Source organism: Ovis aries, chromosome 3, assembly GCF_016772045.2.
Source record: "Ovis aries strain OAR_USU_Benz2616 breed Rambouillet chromosome 3, ARS-UI_Ramb_v3.0, whole genome shotgun sequence".
Classification (NCBI taxonomy): domain Eukaryota; kingdom Metazoa; phylum Chordata; class Mammalia; order Artiodactyla; family Bovidae; genus Ovis; species Ovis aries.
Genome location: NC_056056.1, coordinates 7,597,231 through 7,615,808, shown reverse-complemented (window position 1 = coordinate 7,615,808; position 18,578 = coordinate 7,597,231). Strand labels below are relative to the sequence as shown.

General features: G+C 52.9%; 2 protein-coding genes across 4 annotated transcripts; one reads left to right on the top strand and one right to left on the bottom strand.

Moving 5' to 3' along the window:
• The first annotated feature begins 324 nt into the window (after positions 1–324).
• On the top strand, positions 325–3,914 carry ENDOG (endonuclease G). The gene is made up of 3 exons (XM_004005593.5): positions 325–863; positions 2,016–2,125; positions 3,567–3,914. Exons 1-3 carry the CDS (start codon positions 357–359, stop codon positions 3,847–3,849), a joined length of 900 nt encoding a protein of 299 aa, XP_004005642.1. The 5' UTR covers positions 325–356; the 3' UTR covers positions 3,850–3,914.
• On the bottom strand, positions 3,283–12,540 carry LOC101106416 (putative methyltransferase C9orf114). Of its 3 annotated transcripts, none has more exons than XM_042245623.1 (12): positions 12,498–12,540; positions 11,402–11,447; positions 10,941–11,066; positions 8,034–8,193; positions 7,707–7,796; positions 7,554–7,603; positions 7,200–7,330; positions 6,044–6,116; positions 5,838–5,936; positions 5,264–5,366; positions 4,954–5,104; positions 3,283–4,071 (listed from the first exon to the last, which is right to left on the bottom strand). In XM_042245623.1, the coding sequence occupies exons 1-12, from the start codon at positions 12,531–12,533 to the stop codon at positions 4,003–4,005; spliced, it is 1,134 nt and encodes a 377-aa protein (XP_042101557.1). In that variant the 5' UTR covers positions 12,534–12,540; the 3' UTR covers positions 3,283–4,002. The 3 variants fall into 3 exon arrangements, with proteins under 3 accessions (XP_042101557.1, XP_004023663.3, XP_060267724.1); XM_004023614.5 differs by having other exon boundaries at positions 4,954–5,101; XM_060411741.1 differs by having other exon boundaries at positions 3,283–5,101.
• Between the last annotated feature and the right edge of the window lie 6,038 nt (positions 12,541–18,578).

Here is an 18,578-nt window from a genome sequence, read left to right as displayed (position 1 = left end):
GGAGGGAACCTCCGTGGAGACCGAGGGGGCCGGAGTGGGGCGGAGCCGGTTCCGAGACGGCCAATCATGAGCCGTGGTGGTGATGCCACGCCCCTCCCCTCTACTCCGCGTCCTAAAGGGGCAAAGAAGTCCGGTCCTCAATTAGGTGGGCACCGACCCGCAACTGTGGACTGGACACTACCTCGGAGCGTTCGTGAGTGGAGGGGCGCACTTTCCGCCATCTCACGCCTCCGCTCCGCTCCATCCCCGTGGTAGGCCCCCGCAGGCCTGTGCGGCCCCTTTAAGAGCCTTCAGGTCGGACGCCGGAGGTCGCGGCGTCCCTTCAGCGTCGCGGGCCCCGGCCACCATCCGCGACCATGCAGTTGCTTCGCGCAGGCTTGACTGTGGCCCTGGGCGCAGGGCTGGGTGCAGCTGCCGAGGGCTGGCGGCGGCAGTGGGCCGACGCGCGGGCGACGCCGGGGCTGTTGAGCCGGCTGCCGGTGCTGCCAGTGGCGGCGGCGGCGGGGCTTCCCGCGGTGCCCGGGGCTCCCGCGGGTGGCGGCCCGGGCGAGTTGGCCAAGTATGGGCTGCCCGGGGTGGCGCAGCTCAAGAGCCGCGCGTCGTACGTGCTGTGTTACGACCCGCGCACCCGCGGCGCGCTCTGGGTGGTCGAGCAGCTGCGGCCCGAGGGGCTCCGCGGCGACGGCGACCGCAGCTCCTGCGACTTCCACGAGGACGACTCGGTGCATGCGTACCACCGCGCCACCAACGCCGACTACCGCGGCAGCGGCTTCGACCGCGGCCACCTTGCTGCCGCGGCCAACCACCGCTGGAGCCAGAAAGCAATGGACGACACCTTCTACCTGAGCAACGTCGCGCCCCAGGTAGCGCCTACGCCGCCCCCCGCCCCCACCCCCCACCCCGGCGGCGAAACCCGAGGCCAGTGCTCGCCTCTAAGCCTTGATTTTCCTCTTTGCAGAATGGGAGAGTGCTGAGTTGTGCGCCCTCTAGGTCAGGCGCCTGGCCACACGCACCGCGCGCCGCCTGCGGGAGGGATGGAGCAGTGGGGCGCTGAGCACCCATTGCGCTCTGATCTTAACCCGAGGGCCCTGGGCGCCTCCCTGAAATCAGGATGAAACTGTTATTCACCTGCCTCTTGCAGTAGAGCCGAGGAACTGAAGATAACGGTCTACATACATAAAAGTACCGGGCACGCTTCCTGGTTCTTGGCAAGCGTTTAGTAAATAAGAGCTATAATGAGGAAAGTCTCAGCGAGACAAAGTGACCGACCCAGGGTCACACCGTGGGAGGAGACCTAGGCAGTCTGTCTAGGGGACCCTGAGCTTTTTTTAATCCATCGCCCTACCCTGCCTGCCCTCCAGGAGTAAAAGGATAAATAGGTGCCCGCAGTGGCTGTTAGGAGCAGTCACTGTGCACCCTGGACTAGCCGACCTTCCTCTAGCCCTGTTCCCACCAGGGCCTGACACCCATGTGGAGATGAATGGTGGGGCTCTGAGTGAGACTTGTGAGGTCCCAGCTTCTGAGCTGACGTGCTCACCCAGGAGCAGAGACCCCCACCCATTTGACTGGACACTGTGCCGAGGACCTGAGAGCTCAGGTGGTGGAGTCAGATTTCTGACCTTCCCTGCTGGGCTCTGCAGTTCAGACTTTGGAGAAGGAAGGGAGAGATGATTGAAAGAGCTGGTCTTCCCATGAGCTCCTGGGGCAGGAGCAAGCCTCTTTCTCTCTGGGAGATTTGCCCTTTCATCCTGCTCTTTGGGGCTGAGAAACAGCTTGGAGACTTGGGATGCTAGATCTCCCAATCTGGGTTGGGGGCAGCTAGCACCTCTGTGAGCTCTGTTTGGGCCAAGTGACTCTCCTTCCATGAACCTCCCTTTCCTCTGTATGCTTGTCCCCATCCCCACTCCGCTGCTGGAACCTTCTGGCTCTGTGCTAGTGCCTGCCCCTAAGCCTGCGGCAGCCCTCTGACTACAAGTGTCCCAGCCAGTCTCACTGAAGCCCACCTCTCCTGCCAGGTGCCCCACCTCAACCAGAATGCCTGGAACAACTTGGAAAAGTACAGCCGCAGTCTGACCCGCACCTACCAAAATGTCTATGTCTGCACGGGGCCACTCTTCCTACCCAGGTAAGGCTAGAGCTGGGGGGCCTGGGGACAGCGGCACCTCCCGGTCAGCCCAACCAGGCTCCCCCCAGGCTCTGTGTCAACACCGCTAGGTCCCCATTCATCTGGTTCCTGGGAAAGTCTGCCCATCCCCTACCTTGAGCTCCCCAATTCTACTCTACAGAGACTTTGGGGGTACCCACATCTCTGCCTGTGTGTACCAGGCCCTGAATCTGCCCTTGTTCCTCTATGTTCTCTCTTGTCACATCCACCTAACTCATGTTCTGCCCAGATAGCAACCCTTGCACGGGGTTCTCACCTTCAGTCTCCTCTGCTGGGGGCATCCCTTCTTGAAGCCAGCTTTGAACTGTGAGCCAGCTTTGAACTGTGTCTTCCTAACCAAGCCTTCACTCTTGCCCTTGTGCGGCTTGCCCGGCCTCCCAGATGTAAGGGACTGAGCTCCCCTGGGCTTGCTGGGTGATTTTTCTGCTGAGGACTGGGATGAGTGGGGCAGGGGACTGTGGCCAAGCAGCTGGCTCTGCTGGGGTCGGAACCCAGGCCCTGTCACCTAGTCTCTGGGTTTGCTGTTGTTTAGTCGCTCAGTTGTGTCCGACCCTTGTGATCTAATGGATAGAGGAGCCTGGTGGGCTACTTACTGTAGGAGGTACTTGATGTAGCCCGCCAGGCTCCTCTGTCCATGGGATTTCCCAAGCAAGAATACTGGGAAATTGCCATTCCCTTCTCCAAGGGATCTTCCCGACCAAGGGATCTAACCCGCATTCTTTTGCATTGCAAGGCGAATTCTTTACCACTGAGCCACCAGCGAAGCCTCAGTCTCTGGGTGCCCTGGGCAAATAACCTCAACATCCTCTCCTTAAAATGGGGATAATACCCGTTATCTACCACATGGTTGCTTAAGGGACAGTGGGATAGTGGATGTCACCGTAGTAAGGACTCAGCACAGGCTTGCCGAGGCACTGATACACTTTAATTAGCCAGTGCCTCCTCTGGCCTGCTGAAATGGAGTGGACTCCTCAGAGACTTAGCCAGAGTCACCTGTCCAGTGTTCTGGGTACCTGCTGTGCCCCAGGCAGTGTGTTGGTGCTGGGCATTCTGCTATCACAGCCCCACCCTCCACAGGGAAAAGACAAGTAGTCAAGTATCCACAAGGAGGATGTGAATGAAGGTCTGATTCTTTCTGCAGCGTTTATTGCCACCATCCACTCTCCCTGAACACAGTGTCGGGCATGAGGAAAACAGGAAAGGAATGAGTCTCTACCCTGCTGGAGCTCCCAGTCTCCTGGGCGAGCCAAGTTGGGCAGAGAAGCCTCACACTAAGAGGGTGGTCCTGCAGGTGACACAAACTGGAGGTCCAATCAGGGAAGGCTTCCTGGAGGTGGTGGCCTTGGGGCTGAACAAGCCCCCTGGGAGTCCTGAAAGGCCATGTGCCTGTGTCTGCCCATAGGACGGAGGCTGATGGGAAGTCCTACGTGAAGTACCAAGTCATTGGCAAGAACCACGTGGCGGTGCCCACCCACTTCTTCAAGGTGCTGATCCTGGAGGCGGCAGGCGGGCAGATCGAACTCCGCTCCTATGTGATGCCCAATGCGCCAGTGGATGAGGCAATCCCGCTGGAGCGCTTCCTGGTGCCCATCGAGAGCATTGAGCGGGCCTCGGGGCTGCTCTTTGTGCCAAACATCCTGGCACGGGCAGGCAGTCTGAAGGCCATCACTGCAGGCAGCAAGTAAGGACAGCCCCAGCTGGACTGTGGGTTTGGGGGACTGAGTCAACTTAAAAGTCTTTATTTTTGGAAGCAAGTCTCGAGTGTGTCTGTCCAGGTAACCCGTGGGAACCTCTGGCTTCACTGCTGCTTTTCTGCCATCCTGGGCCCCACAGAAGCTTCAGCTGGGCTGGGTACCTGCCTGGGTGAGGCCAGGCTGCAGGGCAGCCAGGGAGATGAGGATGGCCTCCTGGAAGACAAGCAGAGCAACAGGCTGTGGCCCCATCGCCCAGGACCCCGGCCCATGGGGTATGCTGCCATCAGCAGGGTCTGGGGCAGGGGGCTGGGGAGAGGGAAACAAGTTCAGCTTTGTCTACTGTCACTGGCCACCTGCAGGCCCTGCCAGGAAAGCGCCTCACCTCTCTGCTCCTCAGTCTCCTCCTCTGTAAAATGGGGCTGATCATAATACCCACCTCCCAGGGTCGGCTGGGGAGGGGGAGGTGATGGGCAGGAGGGCCCTCGGAAGTGTGGGAGCAGGGGTTCCTATCGGGAGGCTGAGACTGGAAGTGCACAGCACCTGGCCCCGGTCGGGCTCCTGGGGACGGGGAGACTGAGGCCGTCCACATGTTTGGTCACCACCGTTGAGATCAGTGGAGGCAGTGGCACCTTCCCCCAGCAGGTGCCCACAGGCACAGCATTCCGTGTTGCCCAGGTGGAAGGCTCTGAGAGAAGGGTGCATCCTGTCCCCCTGGGGACAGAGGTACCAGCGAGGAGGGCTGCCTTGACCACCACGGTCAGATATGGGGAGTGGGACACAGAGCGTGCAGCTAAGGAAACAGGCCCGGAGCAGGCGTGGTGGGTGTCCTGGGTCAGCCAGCCTGGGAGCAGCTGGATGGGCACCAAAACCAATTCCTGGCTTCCAGCTCACTCTCAGCTCATCCCTGCTGTAGTTCTGCTGTGCAGAGAGGCTGAGGGGGTGAGGGGACCACCCCAGAAGGCTGGCTCAGGGTAGCCCCAGATGGGACGAGGGACAGGGAGAGAGCTGCAATCCCGTTGGCCAGACAGAGGAGCTCTGGGCTCTGCTGGTGGTGAAGAGGCAGGGCTGGGAGGTCGGGGAGGCGGGTAGGCTCACCTCTGTGCGGATGGTGCGGCTGCCCTGGTTGGGGCAGGTGTTGACGTACAGGTCGAAGAGGACGCTGGGTTCCGCCACCTCCAGGTTGGGGTCGGCATCCACTCCAGCTTCCAGCCCCTGGAGGCCCCCAAACACGACGAGAGCGTGCCTGCTGCCCACAGGAGGGGATCACTGGCTGCCCATCACAGCCCTCTGAATGCTGCCCCCAGGGCTCTCAGCAGCCCCATACGTAGCAGGGGCCCAGTCTGTTCAGCTGCATCCCCACCAGTCCAGTCCCCTGCTCCGTGCCCTGCGCCCTGGCTGGACCCACCTGAAGTTGGGAAACTGGGCGGAGGCCACATCTGAGCCTCGCTCTGATGTCCCGATGGTCAGATCATAGCCGTCCTGGAAGGGGGCCTCAGCAAACACAGCACCTGCCGGGGAGGCCAGCTCACTGGGACCCTGTTCCCCCCAAGCCACTGTCACTTGGCTGCGTGTGTGTATTGGGGTGGTGGTGGAGATAAGGGAGCCACAGCCTGCACTCCTGCTGCAAAGTCAGGGATGGAGCGGCAGAGACTGTGCCTGAGCTAGCTTGGACAAACAGCAGAGGTTGGGGAGAAAGGAACTCCAAAAGCAAGTGGAGTACCTTTGACTTCTCTGGCCCTTTTGCCCCCATTCCCAGCCTCACGGCAGACATCATTAAAGATGCTTTGCCTCAGGAGTCCTTAAAAGCATCCCAGGCAGTGCACTCGAGGCCCAGAGAGGGAAAGGCACGTGCCCAAGGACACACAGCATGTTAGCAGGATTAGTATCCCAGTCTGAATTTTGGGTCAAGCAGGGCTCTCTGAGGTCCCCCAGGCAGAGTGAAGAAGACAGATGTTCATAGGAGGAGGCTCTGTGCTTACTGAGGCAGGAGGCCAGGCGGACTGTGTAGCCCCAGTAGAGACCAGCTTTGGTCCGAGGGTCCTGCGACGACACGACTTTCCCCCGGTAGGTCTTACTTTCTGGGGAGGAAGCGGACACGCTGTAAAGATGGGGTGAGGGGACAAGGAAGTGGAAGGAAGTGGCTCTGAGCCCGCAGGCTGGCTGGGCTGGGGACGCTCTAAGATACCTGGGAGCTGGTTCTGGTTGAGCCGCACCGTCACCCGAAGTCCAGGCTCCAAGTTCTTGTCAATCTTCACCTCCTGGGAGGAAGCCAGAAAAAACTTGCTGCTCCACCCCCACCCCCACTGCAGGGCAGCAGGGGTCACTGCTCTCCCAGACACAGGAGCGTCTCAGGGGTCCAGGTCACCCTTTGTGCCCTACTCCCCAGCACCTGGGGCCAGACCTGCTCACAAAAGACCATTCTTGCAAAATGACTACCCCATGATATGGGTGAAAAGGATCAGTCCAGGCCTGGCACAAAGCAGGAAGTATTTCTGTAATGAAATCCCAGTTTCCTACATTTTGGGGCACTTAAGTGGTCACTTAACTCCTCTGAGCCTTAGTTTCCTCATCTGTCAATAGAAGACTTTCCATAAACAACAGCTATTGTTACCCTGCACAGGGTCTGGCAGGAAGTGAATGCTGACCACATGCGAGCTGACGAAGGACACCTGATGTCTGTCTTGTGTCCCAATTTATGGATTTATTTTGGCCTCGATGCACAGCTTGCGGGATCTGGGATCTTAGTTCCCTGACTAGGGATTGAACCAGTGCCCTTGGCAGTGAAAGCTCAGTCCTAACATGGGACCACCGGGGAAGTCCCTTGTCCCAATTTTGAATTTAGAATGGCTTTCTCCTTGGAGGGTTTCACGTGTATTCCTCCCTTCATCTGAGTCTGGGTATCCTGGTCTGCTTTCGGCCAGTTCTCTCAGGTCTGTTCTTTTTGAGGGGAGGGGATCCCCATACATTTAAATGTTTCTCTCTCTGACTCTAGGAGACATGAGATTAATAGACGGCAAAAGAATGCTCCAATCCAGAGCTTGGCACCACACTGGAGCAGCCCTAGAGAGACTCCGAACTTGATTTTACAGGGTTTTGTTTTGGTTTGTTTTTAGCACCAGGGCTCTCTTCTGTTGATATGCTTTTCAAAAAAAAAAAAAAAACCAGTAAATTTTGCTCCTGGCTCTATCTGTTAAGCCCTATTTTAGGCATTTCTCTGGCTCAAATCTGCATCAGTGGGGGCCTGGCAGGCAGAGAGGCCCAGGGCCAGGGCTCCCCCTACATGCCCTCTGAACCCAGGGAGTGTCTGGGAAGCATGTCTCGAAACCCCCACAGGTTCCTACCTTCTTCATGCCACAGTTGACAAAGGAGCCCTGGCCAGGCCGCGTGGGCCGGTCCACCACAACACCCTCTCGGAACTCAGATTCCTCATCCTGACGCATGTGGTGAGGGCTGTCCAAGGGGTTCAGGAGCCCTGCGTTTAGAGAGGGGCCAGGAAGAGTCTGGGAGGGGCAGAGGCGCATGGGGGTGGCGGTGGAGGGGTTGGTGAGGCTGGGAACCCTGGTCCAAGATCCAGCTCAGTGTGCCATCAGGACGCTTTCCCAGCTGGTCTTGCTTTCCCAACTGGACCGTGAGTTCTCAGGGCCTGGAGGATGATCCATGGGAAATGGGGATCAGGTCCCCTCCCCCAGCCTTACCTGCAAACTGCAGATCCTGATGCTTGGGGAAGAAGGCCTTTCTTAGGTACCTAGGAAAGAACGCAGAGCTCAGGAAGTTCCCAGGGAGGCCATGTCCTGCCCACCCTGCACCGAGACCGCCCCTCCGCCCCAGTCTGGAAGGTCTGTCCTTACTGTGGACACTCCAGGTATTGCAGTATCCGGGCCAGCTGCACGCACGCCTGCCCCTTCTTGCCGACTCCCCTGAATTCCCCCTCCACAGTCCTAGGAGAGAAAGACAGGGGTCCAGCCCACCGGGTTCTCTTTGAGAGCTCTCCCACCCCCAGTATGACCTCAGCAGTGCCCCTGCTTTGCAACTTGACCCACCAGGGTGACAGTGGGGGCATTCAGACAGGATTCTCAGCCCAGGCAAGAAGGCAGGGAAAGAAGGGCAGCCCAGCCAATCCTGGCAGTCCCTCCCTGCTCCCTGCACCCGCCGGGACCCTGCTGGAGGCCCCTCACTTGGCATCTTGGCCTTCTTCATCGAACACCACGATCTCATCCACACAGAAGATGGCGCAGGCTCTGGCGATCTGGCCAGCCAGGTAGGTGCGAAGCTCTGGTGACTGGGCATTGTCCAGGATAGAGCCTGGCAGGGCCACACTCAGGGTGTAGTGCCGCCCTGGGCAGGACAAGAGTGTTCATGGTCAGCTGGAGCAGCCAGGGCCATCTCTCCCCTCCCTTCCTCTAATCCTAAGGTCTACAGTTAGAAAGTTTTCTTAGTGGGAGGATTTTTGAAATAAGCATAGATTCCCTCTCCAGATCTCAATCTCCCCAGAAGAAAATGAACTTGGGGGTCTCCAGGGCTCCCATAAGCAGGACGTACCACTACCTATGGCAGGGAGTGGTTAGAGGCATTGACCTATATTCACATCCTCTGTCCCCTACTGCCTCAGTTCTCCAGGCATCAAAATGGGATAATAATGAGAGTTAGTATTTATCCTTACTGGACATCGCCGGTGGTCCAGTGGTTAAAATTCCATGCTGCTAATGCAAGGAGCATGGGTTCAATCCCTGGTTGGGGAATTAAGATCCTACATGTTATAGAGCAGCCTCCCCCAAATTAAAAAAAAATAATAATTCTTAGTGCCTTTTATGGGTATAAACTTAACCAATAACCGTAGGAAGTAGGTACTACCATGATCCCCACAGACAGCTGGGGAACCTTTAGCCTAGAGAGGTCAAATACATGACCCAAGGTCACACAAAAGGCAGAACAGCTGACTTCAGAAAAACCACCACACCTTTGCTCCCAGAATCATCCAAAGGGAGCCACATGAGATAAAGGGCTTTCCTGGTGTCTGAGACAGCCGACGCGCTCAGCTTCTGTCCCTACTGTCACCATCATCACTAACAACCACTAGGCTTACAGTAAAATATGGCCCCTAATACTCCAGACTAGAAATACCCCTAAAACTCGGCAGTGGCCACAGGACTGGAAAAGGTCAGTTTTCATTCCAGTCCCAAAGAAAGGCAATGCCAAAGAATGCTCAAACTACCACACAACTGCACTCATCTCACATGCTAGTAAAGTAATGCTCAAAATTCTTCAACCTAGGCTTCAGCAATACATGAAATGAACTTCCAGATTTTCAAGCTGGTTTTAGAAAAGGCAGAGGAACCAGAGATCAATTTGCCAACATCCATTGGATCATCAAAAAAGAGAGTTCCACAAAAACATCTATTTCTGCTTTATTGACTATGCCACAGCCTTTGACTGTGTGGATCACAATAAACTGGAAAATTCTGAAAGAGATGGGAATACCAGACCACCTAACCTGCCTCTTGAGAAAACTGTATGCAGGTCAGGAAGCAACAGTTAGAACTGGACATGGAACATGAGACTGGTTCCAAACAGGAAAAGGAGTACGTCAAGGCTATATATTGTCATCCTGCTTATTTAACATATATGCAGAGTACATCATGAGAAACGCTGGGCTGGAGGGAAGCACAAGCTGGAATCAAGATTGCAGGGAGAAATATCAATAACCTCAGATATGCAGATGACACCACCCTTATGGAAGAAAGTGAAGAAGAACTAAAGAGCCTCTTGATGAAAGTGAAAGAGGAGAGTGAAAAAGTTGGCTTAAAGCTCAACATTCAGAAAACTAAGATCATGGCATCTGGTCCTATCACTTCATGGCAAATAGATGGGGAAACAGTGGAAACAATGGCTGACTTTATTTTTCTGGGCTCCAAAATCACTGCAGATGGTGATTGCAGCCATGAAATTAAAAGACGCTTACTCCTTGGAAGGAAAGTTACAACCAACCTAGACAGCATATTAAAAAGCAGAGACATTACTTTGCCACCAAAGGTCTGTCTAGTCAAGGCTATGGTTTTTCCAGTGGTCATGTATGGATGTGAGAGTTGGACTATAAAGAAAGCTGAGCGCCGAAGAATTGATGCTTTTGAAGTGTGGTGTTGGAGAAGACTCTTGAGAGTCCCTTGGACTGCATGGAGATCCAAAAAGTCCATCCTAAAGGAGATCAGTCCTGGGTGTTCATTGGAAGGACTGATGCTGAAGCTGAAACTCCAATACTTTGGCTACCTGATGCGAAGAGCTGACTCATTTGAAAAGACCCTGATGCTAGGAAAGATTGAGGGCAAGAGGAGAAGGGGACGACAGAAGATGAGATGGTTGGATGGCATCACCAACTAGATGGACATGGGTTGAAGTAGATTCCGGGAGTTGGTGATAGACAGGGAGGCTTGGCGTGCTACAATTCATGGGGTCACAAAGAGTCGAACAGGACTTTCAGTTTAACGGCTGGAGAAACGTTAACTGCAATGTTTGCTGGGATTTTTGAAATAAACTTAAAGCACACAGAAAGTGCTCAATAAAAAAGAAAAAACTGTGACAATCCACTCCAGTATTCTTGCCTGGGAAGTCTCATGGACAGAGGAGCCTGGTAGGCTACAGTCCATGGGGTCGCAAAGAGTCGGACACAACTTAGCAACTGAACAAAACAACACACCAACAGGCAGATTGTGATTTGGGGAAATAGATCTGAATGGAAATATAGCATAAAAATGGAGAGTGAAGTGACCTAGCAATATGGAATACAGAGTTTTGTAAGAAATTAAAATTTGTATATAGAGTAGCAGTTGCAAATATTCAAACAACAAAGTCTGGCTAAAGGAGCTAAAAAAAAACAGCCATTACAATGATGAGGTTCTAGAAGTTATGATACACGACACTTACCCTCCAGAGAACTAAAATCTACGTAAGTAGGTTAGGGCTCAGCTTTTCGGATCCCTCCCATTCTCTAAGCCTCAGTTTCTCCATCAGGACAAGAAGTCTGGGCCCAGTGGCCCCTCAGGGCTGTTCCGCCCTTCTCTGCCCTGCCCAGGACCCGGCTTGCTCACCCCTCTCCTCGCTCTGGGCAGCTGCCTCTTCCTCCTGTTGGCGCTTTGCCTGTTCCTCCTGCGCTCGCTGCCGCTCCAGTTTCTTTGTCATCTTGAGATCCTTCCACTTCTTTTTCTCCTCTTTTTCTGGAAAAGAGGACATCCCAATTGGTGGAGGGAAGAGTGACTTGGAGGTGGGAAAGACTTGGAACAGCCCAGGAGGTGGTTTCCGCTCAGTAGGTCAGCCTGGGGACTCCAATGCTGCCTAGAGAGCAGCCAGAGAAGCCTTCCATGGCTTCTGGGCTGCTCATCCCCATTTTGGGTACTAGTAAGACCTAGAGGGGACAAACCTGGTGGCTTTTCCCCAAGATTCAGCTGTGTACTGATGGAGTGGGGTCGGGGGGGAGGTGAGCACAGACACTTAGCTCCCCATTGGGCCCACCCTCCCCAGGCCCACCTCTACCCCCTAGTCCCTGACTTACTCTGTTGCTTCCACTTCCGCCACTCCACCCTTTGGCCATGTTCACCCTGGAGAAGGAGTCAGGGGAGATACAGGAGTGAGGCTGAATGGTCACACCTGAGCTGGCGGGGGAGGGTGTTCCCACTTGCTGCTCCCCAGCTGTCCCCTCTGTTTAAATGAGTTGTTGGTTAGTGGCTCAGTCGTCTCCAACTCTTTTGCGGCCCCATGAACTGTAGCCCACCAGGCTCCTCTGTTTGTGGGATTCTGCAGGCAAGAATACCTGAGTGGGTTGCCATTTCCTTCTCCAAGGGATCTTCCTGACCCAGGGATGGAATCCGAGTCTCCTGCATTGGCAGGCAGATTCCTTACTGTCTGAGCCACTAGGGAAGCCCCTTTAAATGAGGGTGGTGAGGAAATGAGGGGCACCCCCCCTCAACACACACAGACACACAATACTGCCCAAGAGAGAGCGTCAGGAGGGCAGAGACATGTATCCCCAGTGCCTGAGACCATAGCTGGGACATAGTCAGCATTCAGCAAATTGTTAAATGAGCTCCTCCTGGAGAGAAGAGGGACTAGGTGCAGGGTGACAGGACCTGCCCACTGCCGCCCTGGTTATCAGAAGACATACGTCATGAAAGGGCTCGGGAAGAAGCCGGCTCCCGCCTCACGAATCCGAACCCCTCACGAATCCGAATCCCGGGCAGAGTTGCCAATAAGAACTCCAGCAAGGTTGCCATTGACCAGAAGGCAATGGCAACCCACTCCAGTACTCTTGCCTGGAAAATCCCATGGGCGGAGGAGCCTGGTGGTCTACAGTCCATGGGGTCGCGAAGAGTCGGACACCGCTGAGCGACTTCACTTTCCCTCCGGTAAGGTAATGAGTTACCAACGCTGTCCCGGCTCCGACTCAAACCCCGGTTCCCACCTCCGCTGCTCATCGGGACAGGGGTAACTGAGGCCACAAGCAGGCAACAAGCTCGGAGACCCCGGCCGCGGAGCAGCGACGAGCCTGGAGCTGGAGGGACGACTCGGACTCGCCACAGGGCCCCACGCGGCTCTGTCTTTTAACCCCAGGCCCGCGCCCTGCCGCAAGGTTCTCACATCTCTCCACCTACCGGACCACACGGCCGCTTCCTCGCGCGCTCCGCCATGTTCGCCGCACACCGTCGGCCCCGCCCGGCCAATCAGACTCACCCCTTCCGGTAACACCTCCTTCGAGTCGTCCAATCGGAGAACCAGTGGCGCGCGTGGGCGTGGCCTAGGTTCTGGGAGGTTAGAGCACGTGGGCAGGGGAGGGCTGGAGGTGCTGGGTAGGCAGTCTAGGGGCAGATGGGGGGACGGCACCCGGTGAGCTGGAGCTGGCGCTGGTGTAGGGGCTTGTGTGTGGGTGGTGGTGTTGAGCTCATCGCAGGCTTGAGTGTCCCAGTGCGCAGAAACTGGACTGCCCGAGCGCTGCTCTCCTGCTCGGGTGGAGCACGGAAGTCAACCATCAGCTTGGTTTTATACATGGAGTCTTGGGGCCCAGAGCTGGAGTGTGATTCAGAGCTGGCCGTAATTAAATCCAGTTATAGATTCGTTCATTTACTCTCTCTTTTAATTATCAGACTTTATTATTTTAGAGAACAGTTCAGTTCAGTGGCTCAGTCGTGTTGGACTCTTTGCGACCCCATGGTCTGCAGCATGCCAGGCCTCCCTGTCCATCACCAACTCCCGGAGTTAATTCAAACTCATGTCCCTTGAGTCGGTGATGCCATCCAGCCATCTCATCCTCTGTGGTTCCCTTCTCCTACCGCCTTCAATCTTTCCCAGCATCAGGGTCTTTTCAAATGACTCAGTTCTTCGCATCAGGCGGCCAAAGAGAAGACTTGGGTTTACCAAAAATTGAACAGATAGTAAAGAGTTCCCACAGACTTTCCCCTCAGGTTTTGTAATTAACATGTTGCCTTAAGGTGTACCTTTGTTACAGTTCATGAACCAATATTGATGGGTTTTGTTCATAGTCAAGGATAGGGTTCTCTCTTTGTGTTGTACATACTGTGGGTTTTGACAAAATACGTAATGTCATATATCTATCACTGCCATGGAATTCTCCAGGTAAGAATACTGGAGTGGGTTGCTGTTTCCTTCTCCAGGGCATCTTCTTGACCCAGGGATCAAACCTGGGTCTCCTGCATTGCAGGCAGATTCTTTAGTGTCTGAGCCACCAGGGAAGCCCCAGTCATTACAGTATCATTCAAAATCGATTCACTGCCCTAAAAATCTCTGCTCCACCTGTTTTCCCCACTCCTCAAGCCTCTGATGACCACTGACTTTTTTTTCTAACTGTTCTTATAGTTTAGCCTTTTCCAGAATGTCATGTAGTTGGAATCAGACAATATGCAGCCTTTTCAGACTCCCTTCTTTTATTAAGTAATATGTGTTTAAAGTTCCTCCCTAGTCTCTAGTGGCTCGATATCTCATTTCTTTTAATTCCTGGATACTATTCATTGGCCTGATATCTCATTTCTTTTTATTGCTGGATATTGTTCATTGTATGGATATGCCAGCATGTCTGTCCATTCACCTTTCAAAGGACATTTGGTTGTTTCCAGTATTTGGCAATTATAAATAAAACTGCTCTAAATATTCATGTGCAGGTTTTTGTGTGGACCTGGCTTAGTTCACTTGGATAAACAGCTGGAGGTCTGATTGCTGGATCCAAGTGTTAGACTATGTTTAGCTTTGAAAGAAGTCACCAAACTGTCTTCCAAAGTAGTTACATACCTTTTTGTTACATCTCATTCCTACCAGCAAGGAATGAGATAGACTTTCCTTTTTAAATGATACATTTGAGTCAATATTCATTCAGTCAACAAATATTTCTCAAGCTGAGCCTATTTTGAGGCAGGAACTCCTTGCAGTGCTGACTGCCAGGGACACAATGGTCAGCAAAAACAAATACTGATCTGGAGTTCACAACTTAGTAGAAGAGAGATTTGAGAAGGCAATGGCACCCCACTCCAGTACTCTTGCCTGGAAAATCCCATGGACGGAGGAGCCTGGTAGGCTGCAGTCCATGGGGTCGCTAAGACTTGGACACGACTGAGCGCCTTCACTTTCCCTTTTCACTTTCATGCATTGGAGAAGGAAATGGCAACCCACTCCAGTGTTCTTGCCTAGAGAATCCCAGGGATGGGGGAGCCTGGTGGGCTGCCGTCTATGTGGTCGCACAGAGTTGGACACGACTGAAGCGACTTAGCAGAAGAGAGATTAATTTCTAATTCAATGTGTGTGTTAACATTATAGGGGTTATTGTGTTTACTTCACCATTCCCTCCTCGCTCATATCTTAATGAAATGCAAACTCATTTACGCATCTCTAGTTGGCCGAGGTTACTCAGTCTAAGACTTGAAACCTCTGTAGAGTCAGAGATTTGAGTTAAGGGCAGATTCTAGATTGGTTCGTGAGCTATGAAACCTTTGGTCAGAGTGGTTCTCATCTCGGAGAGGCAGCAGAGTGAGTTGGTGGCATGAAGCCAGACCTTAATTCCCTGCCCAGGAATTGAACTTTTTGAATCTGGGGGCTGGGGCGGGGGTGGGGGGGGTTGGTCATGGGAATACTGGAATTTGCAGGCAGCCAGGCAGAAATGTTTCCATCCAGGTGGCCTGGATGGATACCACAAATCCTTGCCACCAGACCAGCAATGGTTAGAGGTTATTTTTCCCTGGCTCTTGCCTCTAGTGAAATATTTCACTGGAGGCAAAAACTGTAAAAATGAGTACAAAGTTTATTATTAGAGACATAGCACACAAATGGGACAACACAACACACAGAGAAACTGTTTGTTTAGTTAAGAAAGAAGCAAGACAAGGGCACCTGGAGAGAAAGTGTGTGGGAATCTTCCCTAATGAGGAGGAACCAGAAAAAAAGTGGTTAACAAACTTATATAGGGCAGTTCTTCTGGGTCTTTGTTTACCTTTGGCCAACAGTCTGATTTATTTTTCCACACCTGACCTGCCCTAGGCAACATGTGTACGTGACTTTTTTCCAAGATGGATTTCAACGCAGAGGCTTTTGGGAGTAAAGAAGCATTACTTATTAGGGCCTGGCATCCCTTGACTTTTGACCCCCTAGGAGCCTTTCTGCCCATGTGCAATGTCTCCCTTGCCCCAAGGATGGGAAATATTTGGCCTCTTGATTCGTTACTCAAACAATGTTTAGCCGCTCTCTTTCCTGCCATGACTGTTATCTAAGGTGTCCTCAAGGAGAGAAAGCCTGGCTATCTATCCTGTTTCAGTTGTTACTCCCATTTTGGAGAGCAAGCAGGAGACTGGTTGTAAATATCTAACCTGGAGCCCATCTATCTCCTGTTTCTGAAAATGCAAACGAGAGGTATACATGTATATGTCCAGCCTGAAGTCCACTTTTTTCCTGCGCCAAGAAATGTAAACAGGAGCCTCATTGCAAATACCTAGCCTGGGACCCATCTGCCTTCTGTCTCAGTTCTATCCAAGAAATCTTTTTTTCTGTCTTTCTTTCTTCCTGCCTGTCTGGCTTCCTTCCTTTCTTTTAAATGGGCATCTTTATTCATCTATAATGATGATTAGCTGGATCATGACTAGAGAGATAAGTTTATGAGAAAGAAAAACAACACCTTAGTACTCAAAACTATGAGCGTAATTTCTCCTCTGGCTCTGGAGGACCTTATCAGCAGTCTATGTGTAGTACCACAAAGGGCTCCAAGCCTGAGCCTCTGAATTGTATTGTTTCACAGTCTTGACTTTGGAACAGGGATAGCAGTGCAAAATCATTGTTTGGAAAGGGAGAGAGTGGAGTGTCCTATGTCACACCACCATTACGTTCCAAATAGCAATTCTCTGACACCAAGTGGTGTCCTAAGCTTCGATTCAATGGCACAGATCTCATAAGTGAAGGGAGCCCACAAGACTGCCTCCCACTTCAGATGCCAGTGGCAAGTGGGGTGCCCAGTCACCCACACCTTCTACCTGTCTGACTGCAAATTCCAGCATTCCCATGACCACCTCATGAGAGTGGTGGTTTTGACCCCATTCAGATTCAATAATTTGCTGAAATGATTCACAGCCCTCAGGAAAGCACTATACTTATGGTTTTATTTTAGAAGACACAACTCAGGAACAGCCAATGTAAGAGGTACATAGACTAAGGTGGAAAGGTGGGCATGGAATTTCCATACCCTCTCTGGATGGGCTACCCTACCAGCCCATTGAGGTTTTCACCAGCCCAGAAACTCCTTGAGCCTCACTGATTCAGCGTTTTGTTTCTTTTTTTATCTTTAAAGAAATTATTTTATCCGTTTATTTTTGGTTGTGCTGGCTCTTTGTTGGTGCGCAGGCTTTCTCGGGTTGTGGCGAGTGGAGGCTACTCCGTAATTGTGGTACATGGGTTTCTCATTGTGGTGTCTTTTCTTTTTGCAGAGCATATGCTCTGGGGTGCAAGGGCTTCAGGAGTTGCAGCTCCCAGGCTCTAGAGCACAGGCTCAGTAGTTGTGGTGCGGGGGCTTAGCTGCTCTGTGGTGTGTGGTATATTCCTAGATCAGGGATCAAAACTGGGTCTCCTGCACTGGCAGACGGATTCTTCACCACTGAGCCATCAGGGAAGCCCTTTTCTTTCATTTTTAGAAATTAAAAAATATTATTTGGCTGGGCTGGGTCTTAGTTGCGGCATGCAGGATCTTTAGTTGAGGCCTTCGGGCGCCTAGTTGCAGCGTGTGGGGTCTCGTTCCTTGATGAGGGGCTGAACCTGAGCCCTCTGCACTGGGAGCATGGAGTCTTAGCTGCTGGACCACCAGGGAAGTCCCACTTCAGGGTTTTTATGTGGGATTTTATTACATATGTACAACTGATTAAATCATTCGTCATGTATCTGAACTCAGTGGCCAGTCCTTTACCCTCCCTGGGGTCTGGGGTTGGGGCTGAAAATTCTGACCTTTTAAATACATGGTTGAGGGCACCCCTGGTGGCTCAGTGGTAAAGAATCCACCGGCCGATGCAGGAGACACGGGTTCGATTCCTAATCTAGGAAGATCCCTCACGCCGAGGAACAGCTAAGCCCAGGAGCCGCACTACTGCAGCCTGCATCCCTGGAGCCTGTGCTCTGCAGCGGGAGAAGGCACTGCGATGAGAGGTCCAAGCACCGAAACCAGAGCGTAGCCCTTGCTCCCCGCAACTAGAGAAAAGCCTGAGCAGCGTGAAGAACCAGCACAGCCAAAATAAAAAAATAAGTAAATAATATTAAAAAAAAAAAAAAAACATGGTCGAAGGGGTTCATTTGGGATAACAAAAGACACTACTGTCGCTCGGGAAATCCAGGGGTTTTAGGAGCTCTGTGCCGGGAACCGCAGACAAAGACCTAATACATTTTATTATGCTGTATGTTCCCATCACCTCCCCCAATTAAATCTATGACATGAGCAAAACCCACGATTTGTTACACAAATGCAACTTCAAGACAAGTCCCCAGCACCACCTGCCAAAAAGGATTTCAGGAGTTGCCTTGCTTTCCAGTGGGAGGCGCACTCCCACTCCCGGGATCAAATTCTTCCCTTTGCCTTTTGCCAGCAGGAGGGCCTCAGACAAGTCACCAGACCTCCAACCTGGTTTCTTCACTTGTAACATGAGACAGTAACTCCTGTCTCAGAGGCTGTTTAATGAGATGATGGGCATCCAGGTGTCTGGCAAGCAGAGGTGCACAGTACTGGTTTGGGGAAACATTCCTTTCCCTTCTATTCTTTCGTTTTTTAATTAATTACTTTTGGCTGCACTAGGTCTTCATTGCTACATGCGGGCTTTCTCTCGTTGCAGTGAGAGGGGGCTACTCTTCCCTGCAGCCTGCAGGCTTCTCTTGATGGTGGTCTCTCTTGCTGCAGAGCACAGACTCGAGAGCACGAGACCTTCAGTAGCTGCAGGATGTGGGCTCATGGCCCACGGGCTTAGCTGCCCTGTGGCACGTGGGATCTTCCCAGATCAGGGATCGAGCCCATGTCCCCTGCACTGGCAGGCAGAGTCTTAACCACTGGATCGTTGGGGAAATCCCTCCCCTTTTGTTCTCATGATGTAATCCCTGGCACTCCTGGTCTGGACTCTGATCCTTCTGGGACTTGACTGTCTGTATCTTTCCTGTTAGACTCTCAACTAAGGCCCCCAACACACACACACACACACACACACACACACACA